The sequence below is a fragment of the Halichoerus grypus genome, chromosome 1, assembly GCF_964656455.1.
Source record: "Halichoerus grypus chromosome 1, mHalGry1.hap1.1, whole genome shotgun sequence".
NCBI classification, from domain to species: Eukaryota; Metazoa; Chordata; class Mammalia; order Carnivora; family Phocidae; genus Halichoerus; species Halichoerus grypus.
This window is the reverse complement of record NC_135712.1, coordinates 2,346,642-2,362,988: the sequence shown is the minus strand read 5'-3', so window position 1 is coordinate 2,362,988 and position 16,347 is coordinate 2,346,642. Positions and strand designations below refer to the sequence as shown.

General features: G+C 50.8%; 1 protein-coding gene across 3 annotated transcripts in view; it reads left to right on the top strand.

Annotated features, from left to right (window-relative positions):
• The window catches only part of TRAPPC10 (trafficking protein particle complex subunit 10), an 88,445-nt gene that overhangs the window by 53,290 nt on the left and 18,808 nt on the right, over positions 1–16,347 (top strand). For all 3 annotated transcript variants that reach the window (XM_036098980.2, XM_078068201.1, XM_078068189.1), the window contains 10 exons: positions 3,852–3,998; positions 4,648–4,762; positions 5,549–5,625; positions 6,373–6,464; positions 8,541–8,681; positions 8,998–9,110; positions 11,794–12,308; positions 13,098–13,239; positions 14,253–14,411; positions 15,222–15,451. In XM_036098980.2, coding sequence (XP_035954873.1) covers positions 3,852–3,998; positions 4,648–4,762; positions 5,549–5,625; positions 6,373–6,464; positions 8,541–8,681; positions 8,998–9,110; positions 11,794–12,308; positions 13,098–13,239; positions 14,253–14,411; positions 15,222–15,451 — 1,731 coding nt within the window. The remainder of the gene's footprint in view (positions 1–3,851; positions 3,999–4,647; positions 4,763–5,548; positions 5,626–6,372; positions 6,465–8,540; positions 8,682–8,997; positions 9,111–11,793; positions 12,309–13,097; positions 13,240–14,252; positions 14,412–15,221; positions 15,452–16,347) is intronic.

Here is a 16,347-nt window from a genome sequence, read left to right as displayed (position 1 = left end):
TAATGGATGACGGTAACCTGTAGAGAAACTGACAGTATCGAACAGAAAAATTGGAGCTCGCACGTGGTGATATAACCACTTTGGAAAACTCTTTGGTATTGTCTCCTGAAGCTGAAATGTCCTTTGACTCAGCGATCTGTTCCTAGGTACGTACCCAAGAAGAAGGAGTCCAACCAAAAGATAAGTAGGGGGTGTTCAGAGGGGCTTGTAAACTAGCAGGAGGGCCTGACTTTGACTAACTTCCTGGCTCTTTTTCCCTGGGACTAGATCAAGTTGGTGCAGCTGTGTTACTAGGCAGCATGGCTTATGATCGGGTCACCTTTGGTGAGCAGATTGTGCCTGGACTGGGAGGCCGCCAACACCTGGTGGACAGCCCGCGCTCCCGGCCCCCCTCGCTGCACCTCCGTGGATCTTACAGGAGGCTGGGGCTGCCCCGTGGGCCCTGAGGCCTCCCAAGAGACCCAGTGTTGGTCTCTTCTCCTTTCCCTGATGCTGTAGGGGTTCCCGCAGGAGAGGGGCCACTGATGCTGCCCTCCTTTATCCTTCTGTGTAGATTGGTGCACAGGGGGCTGGGGGTCTTCTGAGTCAGAGAAGGCTTCCTCCCCCAGAGAGGGGGGCGGTATTGCAAATAGTTGTATCCATGGTAGCCAAACCCTGGAAACAACCCAAACGCCTGTGGATGGGCATGGGTAAATAAACTGTGGCATGTTCATAGAAGGGCATAGGATCCAGCAGTGAAGTACAAGCTGCTGACAGGCCCCGCCAGGTTGGATCGCACTGTTAGGGTCGACAGGGAAGCCACATACAGAAGAGCTCGTGCTGTGTGGTTCGGTTTGTGGGAGGTTCAGCCACCCACTGGTGACCGAGGGCAGAAAGGGGTTACCTTTTTGGGGTGGGTTTTGACTGGGAAAAGGGGCTCGAGGGAACCTTCCAACCTAATGATGGTGACCTGTTCTTGATTTGAGTGGTGGTCCAGCTGTAAAACTTCATGGGGCTCTGAGGTTAGCGATTGGGCCCCGTGCATATCTCACCGTATGTACTCGTAACCTTTTTTTTTTTTTAAAGCGATGAGAGATCTAGGACTCCGATGATATTTTAAGCATTTCTGAAAGCCCTAGATCACCACCCCTGAAGCGCTGCTGCGGAGCCCAGCTCTGTCAGGCCCTGATGTGTGTAAGAGGTCTGCGGGGTGTGCAGCTGGGCTTTGCTGGGGAACCGCGCCTGCACCAGTGAGTGTGGTTCCAGGTCCTAGGCCGATGTCTTCCAGCAAAAGCTTAACTGGCGTGGGATGGCAAGTGCAGAAGCCGCAGCCGTTCCTTCTGCGTGGAGCCAGTCAGGATGCGCACGCTCCTGAGCAGGACCGGGAGAAGCCAGAGCCGCGGCCGGGGAGCGGTCCGCGTGGGGATGGCAGGGGGCCTCCTGGGCAGGACCGGAACCAGCAGTCACTGGGGGACCTCCAGTCGAGAGGCGCCCCCTGCCCTTGTTGCGCGGCCCCTGCCTGCCGTGCCCTTTGCTACCCGCCGCGGCCGCCTCCAGCTTGGAAGTCGGTCCATGGTGGTTGTGCTTTTCCTCCCCTTAGCCAAGCTCCTGCTGCCGCCAGACGCTCCTGCTTCCCATGCACTGTTCTTCCAGACTCACTGAGGTGGTACTTGCTCTTTGCAGAAAACAGTGCCAAGGAAGTATCTAGTCCATAGTCTTTGCACAGAGGAAGACTTTCTGTCATGGCGCGCGCTTCTTCTAGAGCCTGCCCGTGTACAGATGCGCCCTCTGGTGCCTCGCCCTCAGGTGCTCGGCCGCTGCCGCTCCTCTCTGCTCTGGAAGAGCGGCCCACACGTCCTTGGATCCCAGACATCTCCCAGCCTGCACCTGGCCCCCCCGCAGTCCTTCTCAGTGCTCCCCCCCTGCGGTCCTTCTCAGTGCTGCCCCCCCCGCGGCCCTTCTCAGTGCTCCCTCTGTGGCCCTTCCTAGTGCTCCCTCTGTGGCCCTTCTCAGTGCTTCCCCTGCGGTCCTTCTCAGTGCTCCCCTTCTGCAGCCCTTGTCAGTGCTCCCCCTCTGCAGCCCTTGTCAGTGCTCCCCCTCTGCAGCCCTTGTCAGTGCTCCCCCTGCGGCCCTTCTCAGTGCTCCCCCTGCGGCCCTTCTCAGTGCTCCTCCCCTGCGGCCCTTCTCAGTGCTCCCCCTGCGGCCCTTCTCAGTGCTCCCCCCCTGCGGTCCTTCCTAGTGCTCCCCCTGTGGTCCTTCCCAGTGCTCCCCCCCCCCCCCCCCGCAGCCCCTCCTGGAGCTCTGCCCTGCAGCAGCTCCCTGCTCTGACTGCTGGGTGTTCCCTTTCTCTTCTGGGTTCATCTGAGGCAGAAGCCCTGTGTATAGCCTTGGTGCGTTCCCTTTATTCTCGCTGGCAGATAACGAGCGTGTGCCTGAGGAGAGGTGGCGCGTTCAGCAGAAGCTTCCACGGAACGACTGCCTGGGATGGTAGTGTCTTGTGAGGTGACGGCACTCTGACTGTGCGGTACCTGGGAGCCAGGAGGGCCCGTGAGGCCGGCTCAGCCGACCCAGAGCCCGCCCTGGTGTGACCGGGGAGGGAGGGATGTGCCCTGACCTTGTCCCCGGGCTGCATCCTGCCAGCCAGCTCTTCTCTGCAGCCCTGGCATATGGTCCACCGTCTGGGCCAGAGAGCTTCTGACAGTGTAAATGGTTTCTAGGCCCATTTTTCGTCCGAGAGGATCTAAGTCGTTTATCTCATTTTGCAGAGACTGGGCAATTTAGCTTTTTGGGAACATTGGCACTCTGGTTCCTTCCAGTTGGTTCCAGGTCCTTGTATTTGCGCTCAGCATGTGTCACAGGAGTCTTTTGTCAGCATTAGGCAGCTTCCCTTGTCAAGTGATGTACAATTACCTCTTAAGTTCCAGTTTTTGAGTAATAACTGGAGTACCAGTTGTAGATCCCTCCCGGGATTATTGCCACCAGGAAAACGGTCAGCCCCGCCAACTTGAAGTGTTAAGATGCCATTGATGGTGAGACACGTTCCTATTTCAGAGATGCTCAAACGTGGGGAAAAGTGCATGTTAGAATCAGCCATACACAGTAGATGCTTTCTGTATTTGCAATAATACAGCGTTTCCGTTACTAGTTTTGTAATGGGAAGGCTCAGATACGTACGGCAGTAGAGAGGGTAACGTGATGAACTTCTGGGTCCGCCGTCCCCAGCTGCAGCAGCTACCAACCTGCACGTGACCATTCTCTTCTTTATCGGTGTCCCTATCCGTGCTCCCCTGGGCTATTTTGAGGCAAATCTTAGACATCATGTTTTATTTGTGGGTGATAGTTCAGAGGGTATCTCTAAACTGCAGGAGCTCTTTTTTTACAGACTTAATCACACCTGAAAAAATGAACAAATTAAATAATTCCTAAGTATCACCTGATAACCTACTTAATGCTCAGATTTCCTGTATTGAGCATGGTCTTTCCGAAATGGGGCCCAGTGCTCACTGAGGTGCTAGCTTCTGCCCTTCATAATGTGTCCTCTTCAAACCTAGAGTAAGAGGTGATAGTCAGCCCTTTTCGTAGCTGCCTTTTCTTAATAAGCTTTTCAGAATATATTACTGAAAGTCATGTCCCTCCCAAGCCTCTCATTATCATTGGAAACATAAAACCAAAAACTGTGTTTGGACGTGGATCACCCCTTTCCTGTCCGGAGGCGAACTGATGTGATTGTGGTCATGTCCCCTGTTTCATTCCCATAGCTGTGCAGACGGCAGCCCTAGGTTGGGTTGGTGCTTGAAGGGGCACGCTCACACTAGAGCGTGGGACGGGTGCCTTCCCTGAGCTGTCTTCACGCCCACGCTTGTCCCCTCCAGGTGTCTGTCCCGCCCGGTGCTCTGGACTGCTGGGTGTTCCTGAGCTGCCTGGAGGTGCTGCAGAGGACAGAGGGCTGCTGTGACCGGGCGCAGATCGACTCGAACACCGCCCACACTGTGGGGCTATGGAGCTATGCCACCGAAAAGGTAACCTCCCGAATGCAGGCGCGGGTGTCGTTCTGGGCTGGGCCCCGGGGCCGGTGGACGGAGGGAGCTGTTTGGAGAAGCGTGGTTCCCTTAGTCATCGCACGGGCGGTTCTTGTCTCTTCAGGGCATGTCTAGTAGGAGTGAGGCACAGAATGGTTCCCTGCCAGTGTCCCTCTTCAGCAGAGACCAAGTGCTTGCCCTGTTCGTGCTGAAGATGCTCTCCACCAGGAGTTGGGGCCGGAGGGGGGGGAGGTACAAAGAAGGGCGAAGTGGGAAAGGTGTAAAAGTGAGAGTGGCTTCTGCCTGTAAGTGATGGAGGGTCACCCCCTGTGTGTGGCAGGATGGCCTGCTGGTGTCAGGTCACCGGGTGCAGACTGGGCGGGAGGCCTTGAAAGCTTGGGACTGTGCAGGTAGGCGAGTGGCCTGAGCTGAGACCTGCTAGTCTTTGGTCACTCGAGTTACCGCGTGGAAGGTGTGAGGGCAGAATGATCCCAGTGAGATGTGTTTCTACATGCAGGTTAGAAGTATTTGGATAGAAAGCTAAGTTTCTTCTAGAATTTAGTTGGGTGTTAATTTTTATATTCAAATTCATAAATTCTCTGCTGACTGCTGTTGCTAGTTACTTGAAATTGTGGGTTTATCTCGACAGCTAAAGTCCTTGGGCTATCTGTGTGGACTTGTGTCAGAAAAAGGACCTAACTCAGAGGACCTCAACAGGATAGTTGATCTTTTGGCAGGTTTGGGAGCTGAGCGACCTGAAACAGGTACTTTTTGATGTGTGTCTGAGCGGGTGGTACAGTGGAAAGTAAGGAGAATGTTGGTTGTATCTTGGCACATTTCATTCAAGTTCTAACCATGTAATCGCTCCCCATTTGGGAAATTAGAGATTATACTCCTTGTTAGCTGACCAGATTAATATGTAAGATACTTTATTTGCCTTTTACTGATGTAAAGAAATGTTAGACATAGTTTAAGAAGTTGGAAGGGTTTTTAAAAATGTTTCTGAGTTTCTCACAGGCTTACACAAGCTGATCATGACTTTCTACAGCCTGTGTGGGGTTAAGATCTCCCTCTGAATCACAGGGGATCTAGTTTCCGAGCAATATGGACAGACAAATCCTTTTACCCCATAAGTTACTCATAGGTCATAGAGCCCTTTGGAAGGAGCCTTACTGCTTCTCGCAGGTGTAAACAGAACGGTAGGAGTGAGATTTAGCCAAAGCCTTGCTGCTCTCCGGACCACCTGTGGGACGTGTGATGTTCATGTTGCTGGGCTCCAGCCTGACACACGTGCGATCGCTGTGGAAGTGATGGATGTAAGAACCCCAGTCTCCATCGAGAATGAAATATCACATGCAGGGTTTAGAGTCTCTCATGGCTATTCTCACTGGACAAGCACAGAGGTAGTGATGTGGTTCCAGGTGCATGGCTGTATGTGATTTCCCCGGGCAGCAGGTGAACCCCTGAACCTGTCGCGTTTGAGGGTGGATGTGAACTCATGACTGGACACACTGAGGACAAATAAGGGCTCTTGTTTCTTTTTGTTTAAGCCAACACAGCTCAGAGTCCTTACAAGAAACTCAAAGAAGCATTGTCATCAGTAGAAGCTTTTGAAAAGCACTACTTAGTAAGTATTACAAACGGTACCTGTCTACCCATGGCAGAAAACGGTCTCTGGAAGACTTTGCCGCTACGTGGCCTTGGGATAGGGAATGGGATGGTGTTCGGGACCTCCTTCTTATTGGCCTTTTATGTTTCCTTGCGGTCCCTAGGGAGCTGCAGAGGACACCTGGGATAGTTGTTCGTGAAATGTTCGTTAGGACCTCTGTGCCATAATTAGGCGTAAAAGCATCTGTGGATTTTGTAATTTTGTTCAAAGTGGTATTGCTCATTCAGTAGAATAGAAATTATAAGGGACGATAATGAACGGGTTTCTATATACAAAAAAAATGCTTTAGACTTGAACAGAGGTATTGTGCTTGATTTTTAAAAGATTTTGATTTGGAGAGCCTGCGGGAAGCACAGTGCAGGCAGGAGCCGGGTGGGCCGACTGCACTCCCGAGTCCCAGGGAACCTGGGAGCAGTCCCTGTTATCCAAAAAGTGAGAAAAACAGTAAAAATGTTGCCCACGTATAGAAAGTACTTTGAGGAGTTAAATATTCTCTGCCTGCCGAGTTCGTATTTCGGTTGTTATTATGCTTCGTAATTTATGTACAAGTTAATGACTTTGTATAAATCACACATTACATAAAAACACAAACACAGATGCGAAGTAAACAGTAATGGGATGTTAGTAACAAGGTCTTTTGCTTCACCATTGGGTGAGTAAGTGTAGGACTTGCACAGGCTGACACGGGTGTCTCCTTTCCCGCAGGACCTGTCCCACGCTGCCATCGAGATGCACACGAGCATCGGGAGGACCCGCTCTGCTAGGCTCGTCGGGAAGGACCTGGCAGAGTTCTACATGTAATTGATCGTGAACATTTCTCGGAGTTTCAAACATGTCACATGTGTAGTAGGAAAGGGTCTGTCGCGTGTGGGGTTAATGTGAAGTGCACATAAATGTGTAGAATGAAAAATGTAGAACCTGTCAACCCATCAGCATCAGCTTTGTTTTTCAATTTCTCCTGAAAACCAGATGGAGAGATTTTTAGCTTCTTACCCTTCATATCTGTTACTGATCTTTGTGTTTCTTTTATTTAATTAAATTAATGTAACATACTTCTGTATGCAGGTGGTGTTTAGAACATATCTGATATCTAATATTATACTTTTATTTAATGAAAGAATTAGAGAGGAAATAGGAATTTTTATCCAGTGGCATAAATTGGGATGCAGATTCTGAAATACTCTATCATATAGCATTTTCTCTGGTTCATGTCAGTTGCTTCCTGGGCAGACTGAAAACCTGGAGGTCAGTGATGTGCAGTCCCTGCGTGTGTTCTGTGTGCGAGAGAGGGCTGCTCTGGGGGAGACGGTGTGCACAGGCTGCAAACGTTGCCAGTCTCGCCCCAGCTTTAGGGTCGGGTGCTAGAGATAAGACTCAGAACTTGGCATTTTTCTCATGTGTTTGATAAAATCAGCCTACTGAAGAGAAGAAACCCTGGCCGGCAGTGTAATTGCTATTTCAGAGCTCTGGAAAGGAATAGAAATTCTAAGGGAAAAGATGTTTAAGTCTTCTCAAGTGTGTGCTTGAAATGCTATCTTGAAATCTAGAATTAATAAAGTAATTTTATTAGATGAAACCAGAAAGAATAATTTAACTGGTTAAAGTAGCTGCAGAGGGATTCGTGTATCATCTGGATGAACTTCCTGGTTTTCCAGATGTGGTTGGGGCAGCCAGTTACGCACCTGACGGCGGGCGGTCAGGGCTAGAGTTTGGCGCTCCTGAGTCTCCCATCTAGGGAATCTGAGGAGTAAGTGTTTAGTCAATGGGGCAAAGAGGCCGCATCCTCAGATGCTGTGAGTTGAGCCCGCCTGGATGCCAGTGCATCCTGAGGCCGGGAGCCCCGGTGGGATGGCACTGGAATGCTAATCAGAGACTTGGGGTCCTGGTTCCAGCTCGCCACAGACTAGCCGGGTGGCTGCTGGCCTCCATCTCTGGGGGCTGAGGAGTGGTCTGTGGATCCGGTGCTAAATTAGAATGTAAGAGTCTTTGGCTAGAGATAGTAACTGAAGAAGCATCGAAGGTTCTGACCCTTTTGAAACACGGGAATATAGGAATACCAACACACATAATGCATGTAATTTGATAGCTTGAACATTTATGTAATTTGAGGATTTGAGAACTCTCATTTCTGTAAGAGGAGGGTAGTACACTGTGGGATGTCTCCCCAGGGTGCCTGGAAAGGGCGAGTGCTTGCTCAGTGTTGGTCTTTGTCCCCTGAGTTCAGTAGCTACAGCCCCGCGGGGAAGGGCAGGGGTCCGTATTGTCACGGAGGCTTTGGCCAGCTCTCCTCAGTTGTGCTTTAAACTTGGTTTTATTCTGAACATCTTGAAGGTTTAAATTGGGACTGGAAGATCCTCTCTTGGGCGATGTGTGTTGCTATTTAAATTCTTCATGGTTCTCTGTAAATCTCTGAAGTCTGCTCAGGGCTGTTTGCCTAAGTTTCAGAGTAGATCCAAGCTCCAGACTCTCAGTTGGGCCATATAGACTGCTTCTGTGTGTGCCTGTTTCTAGTAGGAGGTGTAGCACTGGGTGCAGATTTCACAGCTCCCTGGCTAACTAGCTGTGTACCTGTGGACAAATCCTTCACTTTGCTTAACCTTGGTGTTCTTGTGTCAGCTTGAAATAGTGAGCAGTGCCTTTACTTTCTTATCCTGAGATTCCCTGTGGAAGTTCTTTGGCGAGTGTATGATGCTGGGCACACTCTGTGGGCTTAGCATGAGCACGTTTGTTGGGTCCACTTGCACACCCCCTCCTCTGGGGAGTGTCAGGGAAGGACTGGGATGGCGCAGTGTCATGGCTTAGGCTCGCAGTGGGTAGCGGGCAGGTCATGATTATCATGAACCATGACGGAAGCTTGTTTGTCGATTTGCAAGGAGGAAAAAGTCTCCACAGAAGGCAGAAATCTATCTTCAAGGAGCATTGAAAAATTACCTGGCTGAGGGTTGGGCGCTCCCTATCACGCACACAAGGAAGCAACTCGCCGAATGTCAGAAGCATCTTGGACAAACCGAAAAGTATCCTTTAAGTTTGATGTTCCCGTGCAATGGGAGACTTGCTCTCTGTACAAGCAGAGGTGCCCACAGGGAGTGTTTAATAAGCACCTCCCATAGTTAAGAGAGAAAAAGCCTGCCTTGTACTGATGTCCCGTGTCACATGGAAGTTAGGTGCCTCGTCAACACGTCTGATCTCCTTTTGAGTTCCTAATAACTTAGACATGAGGGAGGATCCCCATTGGGCTGCACCTGGAGGCTCTGGGGACCGTGGAGCTGCTTGCGCCCAGTGCCACTCAGGGTGGGGTCCTTTCCCAGACCCCTTGACTCTTCCCTCCAGCTACCTTCAGACCAGTAGCCTTTTGGCCAGCGATCACCACGTAACTGAAGAGGAGCGGAAACACTTCTGCCAAGAGATACTCAGCTTTGCCAGCCGCCAGACAGACAGCCCAGGTCAGACTTGCTCTTTGGGGGGCTGTTAAGAACCTTTTTTGTTTGTTTATATTGAAATCTAGTTACCGTACAGCGTTCTGTTAGTTTCCGGTGTACGATATAGTGAGTCAGCACTTCTCCACATGACTCAGTGCTCATCCCCTCAACGTGACAAGTGTGTTCTTCGTCCCCGCCTCCTCTCTGACTCGTCCCCGCCCACCGCCCCTCTGGCAGCCACCACTTTGTTCTATAGTTAAGAGTCTGTTGTTTTGTCTCTTTTTTGTTTCTTTCTTTGTTTTGTTTCTTAAATTCCTTGTATGAGTGAGAGCATATGGTATTTGTCCCATTTCTTTCTGAGAGATACTTTGCTTTACCGGCTGACAGCTCAGGTCAGAGTAACTTTTAAAACTTCTCATTGTGAAAATCTTCAAATGCTATAGGAAAGTAGAAGGAATAATCCAGTGTTATTGGCTCCCCACCTCAACTGAGCAGATTTGTGGCCAACCTGTGTCTGCCGTCTTGCTGCTGAGCTTCCCCGTGACTGCACACTGCACGTCACACGTCACCCCAGGCCGCTTCGTGTGGCCTTCTGAAATCAGGGGTGCCCCCACCCACCCACTAGTGGTCTATATTCCAGTCTCCCTCAGCGGCTTGGAACATGTTTCTGTAAATTATGTTTATTGGTGTCCAGTCAGGGACCACGTGCTGTCTTTGATTGTTATACCTCAATTTTCTTTTAATTTAGAACAGTTCTTCCCATCTCTGTTTCCTTTTTTAATATTACTAGCTTTATTGAGGTAGAATTCACCCATTTGCAGTGTACAATTGAGTGGCTTTTAGTGTATTCACAAATATGTGCAGCCATCAATTCTAGAAGCCGCATACTTATTTCTTCCCAACTTTCCTCCTACCGCCACCCCCCCCAACCCCTGGCAACCACTGATCCTATAGATGCCTATTTTGTATTTCACGTAGGTGGAGCCATACCATATGTGGTCCTCTGTGACCAGCTTATGTCACCGAGCATCATGATGTCAAGATTCACCCATGTTGAAGCCTGTGTCAGCGCGTCATTCCTTTTTATGGCTGAATAACGGTCCATTGTATGGATGGACCACGTTCTGTTTATCCATTCAGTTGTGTGACATCTGGGTTGTAAGACACTGACTTTTAAAGACATCGAGCCAGTTATCTCATAGACTTTCCCACCTTTGGAATTTGTTGCGTGTTTCCTCCTAGGAGCATCCAGCAGGAAAGCAGGTCTGAGAGGCTTAGGTTTAGGCTAATGATTTGGCAGATACACTTCATAGGTGGTGCCGTGTGGTGAGGTTCAACTTGTCACATTTAGCTCCTCGTGTTTAGTTTATCAAGAAGAGTACTTATTTAAAATAATTCCTGCCTTAGTCAACTTGGGCTGCTATAACAGAGTGCCACAGACCAGGTGCTTAAACAACAGACGTTACTGCTCAGTTCTGGAGGCTGGATGTCCAAGGTCAAGGTGCCATCATAGTTGCTTTCTGATGGTGCGTCTCCTCCTGGCTTGTCCTTACGTGGCAGCGGGAGAGAGAGAGACCGAGATGGGCTTGGGGCGGAGAGGGGAGAGAGGGGGAGTGTTCTAGTGTCTCTTCGGATAAGCCCAGTTACCGCCGGACGACCCGTCTCCGCACACTGTCACGCTGGGGGCTGGGACGTCCACTTGCACAGTGCAGTCCGTAGCAGTTACTAGCCACCTGAAGGCCAGTGTTTCCGAAGATCGTGGCTTTAGGTAGCTAGGGTCCCTGATTGCTGGGCTGTAGTTCACTCACAGTGGGCCGTCTGCATGGGTTTCTCAGGGGCAGCGTGGCGCTGGCTTGTATTTGTAGATTCTCTAATGTGCCCCCAGTGGTCATCAGCAATCGTGTGCTGTGTGTGCTTTAGTGTGTGTGAGCCTGGGCTGCTGGCGTGCTTCTCCTGCCGGCGGCCCTGCTGTCTCTGTACGAACAAGATGTTCTAGGATGTCCGCTGTTCTTGTGCTTTTAGTACGCTAATTTCTGCAAGTCCGTCCTGTAGTGGATTAGTGTTTAGTAAATACTGACCAGTCAGTCTGGCAGCCTCGTGGATTTTCTCAACAAGCCGGGTGCTTATAGAAAGGAGGCCAGAGAGTGTAGCGGGTTGTTCCCCCTTAGTAACGGTGGGGCTGGGGCTTCACGGCCCTCTTGGGGTCCAGGAGGCAGGGCTCCCCACTTCATTGGCTGACTTCATAGGCTGGCAAGCACGTGGGTTTATTTCCAGATATACGGGAGGAACATAGACATCTTTACTTGAGAATTTCTTTATGTAGTTGGGAAAGTGGTGGAATTCTTTGAAACAGCTCTAAGAATTGGACTATTTACAAATACAGTTTTAAAATTCAGGTGTTAATCAACCTGTTTTTCTCTTAGGTTTGCCAGAACAGAACTTACAGACTTTAATTTTTTCAGATTTTATGATTTCCAGGGGGCGATGTAGGCCTGCATTTATGTTCTGCTTTTGACAGTGTAGCGTGTTTTGGTGTGTGAAGATGGTGTGGGGTTGGGAAGTTTTCAACCGTCTCTTCCGACCAGCGCTGCCTCTTGCTTGTGGTGTTGCACGTGCTCAGCAGGCCCCGGGGTGACCAAGGCCCTGCTGCCCGTAGGTGGTCTAGAGCGAGATTTGGAGAGTAACTCGTGGTGATGTGCGTTTACAGGTCACAAGATAGTACTCCCTCTGCATTGTTTTGCACAACTGAGAGATCTCCATTTTACCCCTTCCAACGCTGTGGTCCATGTGGGCGGTGTTTTGTCCGTGGACATAACCATGTGCAGCCAGATGCCCGTCCCCGTCCACGTGGAGCAGATTGCAATCAACGTCCACTTCAGCATCGAGAAGAACAACTACCGGAAGACCGCCGAGTGGCTTACTAAGCACAAGACGTCCAACGGGATTATTAACTTTCCAACGGAGACCTCGCCTTTCCCCGCATCCCAGAACAACTTACCAGCGCTGGAGTTGTATGAGATGTTTGAGAGAAGTCCCTCTGATAATTCCTTGAACACAACAGGGATTATATGCAAAAATGTCCACATGCTGCTGAGAAGGCAGGAGAGCAGCACATCTCTGGAAACACCCTCAGGCGTGGCTCTGGAGGATGGGGCCCACGTGCTGAAATGTAACGACGTGACTCTGGAACCGGGGGCCAATAGGATAACGTTCAGGACGCAGGTATGTGTCGGGATGGAGAGCTCGAAACAGGAAGGGTTTCGAGCTCGCCGGAGCTGTTGGCAGTGTGATGAGAATGCGGTGGAGGCCTCTGTGTGCTACCCTGGGTTTTGTTTATATCCTTAAAGAAAAATAGACTGGTATTCTAAAAAATCTTTGACACACAATGTTACGACAGTTGATAAATTTTGAAAGAAGTTAACATGGGTAATTATTTTCGCTCTCACTCGGTTTAGAGTTTTTTCCGTTTGCATTAAAATACACCCTCATTTGTGGAAATGACATTTCAGAGAAGATGGCCCGGGTCCATGTTAAACTTTGTTTTCCTGTCGTTGGCTGCGTGGGTACCAAAGCAGCGGCCCCGACTGCTCTCACACACCGCTTCCCCAAGGCGCTGTGTCCTGTGAGTCCCGCTGAGCGAGGAGGGCCCGGCCAACAAGGCACTGTTGTCACGTGTGTTCTCAGTCGAGGCTCAGAGCAGGTCTGAGGTCTCAGGCTAAGGTTCCACGGAACCCCTTTCAGAAGAGAAGGCCACAAAGGACGTGTGTTAACTTGAAAATACATTCTTAGAAGCAGAAAGGCACATTTAAGCCTCGGTCACTTAGAAACTCCCTGACCGAGGGACTCTGAGGCTCTCGTGAGCAGCCCACGGGCCGAGGCAGAAGCACAGAGCGCTGGGACAGGACAGGGTGAGGAAAACGGGCATTCCCCAGACATGGTGGCGTGGCCTCCCTCGGGAAGGCCGTTCCAAGAGTGGGGGGTGACTTTCCGAATGCTCGCCTCTGACCCTAGGCCAAGGAGCCCGGGACATACACGCTGCGGCAGCTGTGCGCCTCGGTGGGCCCAGTGCGGTTCGTGCTCCCTCACCTCTACCCGCTGGTGCAGTACGACGTGTACTCGCAGGAGCCCCAGCTGCGCGTGGAGCCACTGGCCGGTGAGTGGGCCGCCGGCTGCCGGGAGCCCCGTCCAAAGCTGCTGTTCTTCTGTTAAGTCCCGACATTAGAAGGAGTTGGTATAAGCAAGTTATTGAAGACCACATGGCACTTGATTAAGACACTCATGCGTTGCTGGGGCCGAACAGGATGTATTGATTTGGCTCGTTTCTTCCATTTGGGAAAAAATTCAAGGAAAGCCTTTTTTTCTATTTAATCTCTCTACACTCCCTACTTTTCTGATTTTAAAAGCCTCCCAGGGCCACCAGGAAAGGTCCTCAGATGCTGGACAGCCTCTCAGACGGTGCCGTCAGAGGACTGTTCACGGGAAGAGCCGGGCGCCCCTGCTCTGAAGGCCTGGGACACCCCAAACCAGACTGGGGCCCAGCCGGCCGTGCTCCCACCTCTGCTCCCGTCTGTGGCCCCTCACTCCTGTTCTCACTTGTGCCTTCCCATCCCTCTCATCTGTCCACTCCTCCTCCTGGGTCCTGATCTCTTGCCTTCTTCCTTCTGCCGGTCCTGGTGCGGGACTCTTGGGGAGCTCGGCCCATCTCCACCCTCCATTCCCGTCTGGGGGAAAGCAGTAGCCGCCCCCTTCTCCCAGCGGTTTCTGAACCAAAGGTCCTGAAGGCCTCACCTGAAAAGGCTAGAAACAGTTCTGAAGAGCATGAATAGTACATGCACTTTCATTAGTCTGTTCTTTAGGGTCCTTAGCTGCTTCTTTCTTACTAACTTACTGGCAGGTGAATTTTGGGACCGTCATAGACATGCTTGCCACTGTGAGCCCTAAGTCTGTCTTCGGTGCTAATAAGACTCAGATTCTCTTGTTCCCAGCAGGGGGCCCCATCAACCCTGCATCCATGTGATCGAGATGAAACGTGAGGGTGGAGGGCTGGAGCTGGGAGTGAAATATGGAGTCTTTACAAGGAATAAATCTGCTTTAGCACCCTTTTAACCTCACAGCAGGCCCTCCATCGATTGATCGTGATGCTGATTGCTGTCTTCTTCCCTTCAGATAGCCTTTTGGCTGGTATTCCTCAGAAGGTAAAGTTCACTGTGACTACTGGCCATTATACAGTAAAAAACGGGGACAGCCTCCAGCTCAGCAATGCGGAAGCCATGCTCATCCTGTGTCATGCAGAGAACAGAGCAGTGATCTACTCCAACACAAGAGGTGAGGCGGCAGTCGCCTGGTGAAGGTGGACTCCTGCCATCGTTGTGCACTGTGAGGCTGTAAGGTGCCTGTGGCCCCCGCCATCCTCAGGCAGTGTCTGAGGACCACTTCTCCCTGCAGCTCTTTTCATGGCCATGTCCTGCCCGTAGGTGGGCTGGGAGCCTGACCTTGGGCAGGACATCATATTTGAGATGAATAGACAGAGCCGTGTATATGCTTGGTGGCCAGGTGGTGCTGACCTTGCTAAGGGCTTATAATGCAGCATCACGGACTGGGCCCCTGCTCCAAGAGGATGCCTTGCCAGGCTGTAATTTCCTCCTACCTCCCTAACCCCCCTCACCAAAAAGTAAAAGCAAATCAGCCTTTTTAGGCACTGGCCAGAAGCCCTAGAAAAGTCCCATCTCCCCTGATCTCCAGGCATGAGGTATGGAGAGGGAAGGACGCTGCTCCCCTTCTGGGTGGGAGCTGGTCTGCTAGGGGAATGGAATGGGAGCACGATGTGCAGGGAAACACATGGTACATGGTGGGCCACGTGGGAAGTGTCCCTTTTCTGTCTTCAGACTTAGCATAGTGACCGTTTCTGGTCTACAGCCAGCTGCTTTCTACAGTATTACTGTCTTAGAGGTTTTGGTCCTCATTTTCCTGCCTCTGCCCTCCCACCTTAATCCTTCCTAGGTACACTCTTGCCGGTGCATAGGAACAGCGGGAGTTGGGCTGGAACTAAACTGCTGGGCCTATCACCTACTAGAAGAGAAAGGAACAAGGAAACGCAGGGAATGTGTTAGAAGTGACTTTTTCTGTCTTTCCTAGAAAAGGCTTCCGATGTGTCGCTCCGGGTTCAGTCGTCTGACAAGGTCACAAGCATCAGTCTGCCTGCTGCTCCTGCATACCACATGATTGAGTTTGAACTGGAAGTTCTCTCTTTACCTTCAGCTCCAGTGACTGGAGGAGAGAGCAGCATGCTGGGGATGACAGAGCCCCATAGGAAGCATAAGGACACACAGAAAGCTGGCCACTGCATGGCTACTACGGACCATAAAGTAAGGAGGGGCTGGAAGTGCTCCGCCCGTGCTCGCAGCCTCTGCCGGTCGTGCTTGTTCCGAAAGACAGGACCCAAGAGATGACTTGTGTTGAAGTGGCAGATTTCCCATTCCTGACTCATCCTCTCGCTGGGTTTAGCATTTATATCTTTGAATCACCCCTTCTTAGATAAAGGGTACATCTTGCAAGGACAAAGACAAACAGGCTCTAAGTTCTATACCAACTCAAGAGGGGAGGACAGTTTATTGTAAGAAATAGAATGTTTGCTTAGGAGAGGTAAGTTTGGGTTTGTAGTCCATTTGTCTTGGTGACTAGGCTAGAGGGAGTTGTGTGTCTCGGCGTGCTTCGGTTTCTGTCCGCTGAAGCGTCACTTCGAACTTGGCAAAGAGGAAGCTGTGTCATTTTATGCTTCGATGTTGGTGTTTATTGACAGTTATTTGAGAGATCCATGACTTTGGTCCCAGAGCCACAGTCCTTAGCTCAAGGAATGTGTCGCTACCATTGTGCTTACATTGTGCTTATTCAGGTGTGTCCATGTCTTGTAACGCAAGTATCAGTTCTGGGAGCTTTTTAACCCAAATGTAGAACTGTACACGTGTGGTCCCACAGAACTGTAGATATCTGCATGCTTTAAAAAGCTGCTGCCTGCAGGTCTAGCTTCCAGTCTCCCTGAATCTAGAGGCTGAGATCCTCCCCTCTAGGACAATGACAAGTCTTAGCACATCCCTCAACTGCTAAAGGTATTAAAAATTCAGTAAGTCCTTGGACGGCACAAAGGTTCGAGCAGCAACCAAGAACTGGGGCAGGATTGAATGATGAGGCTCGTCTCCTACATCAGGCTGCGCCCTTACGACGGGGAGAGGCGGCTGCACCATCTCCTGTGTAGACGCAGAGT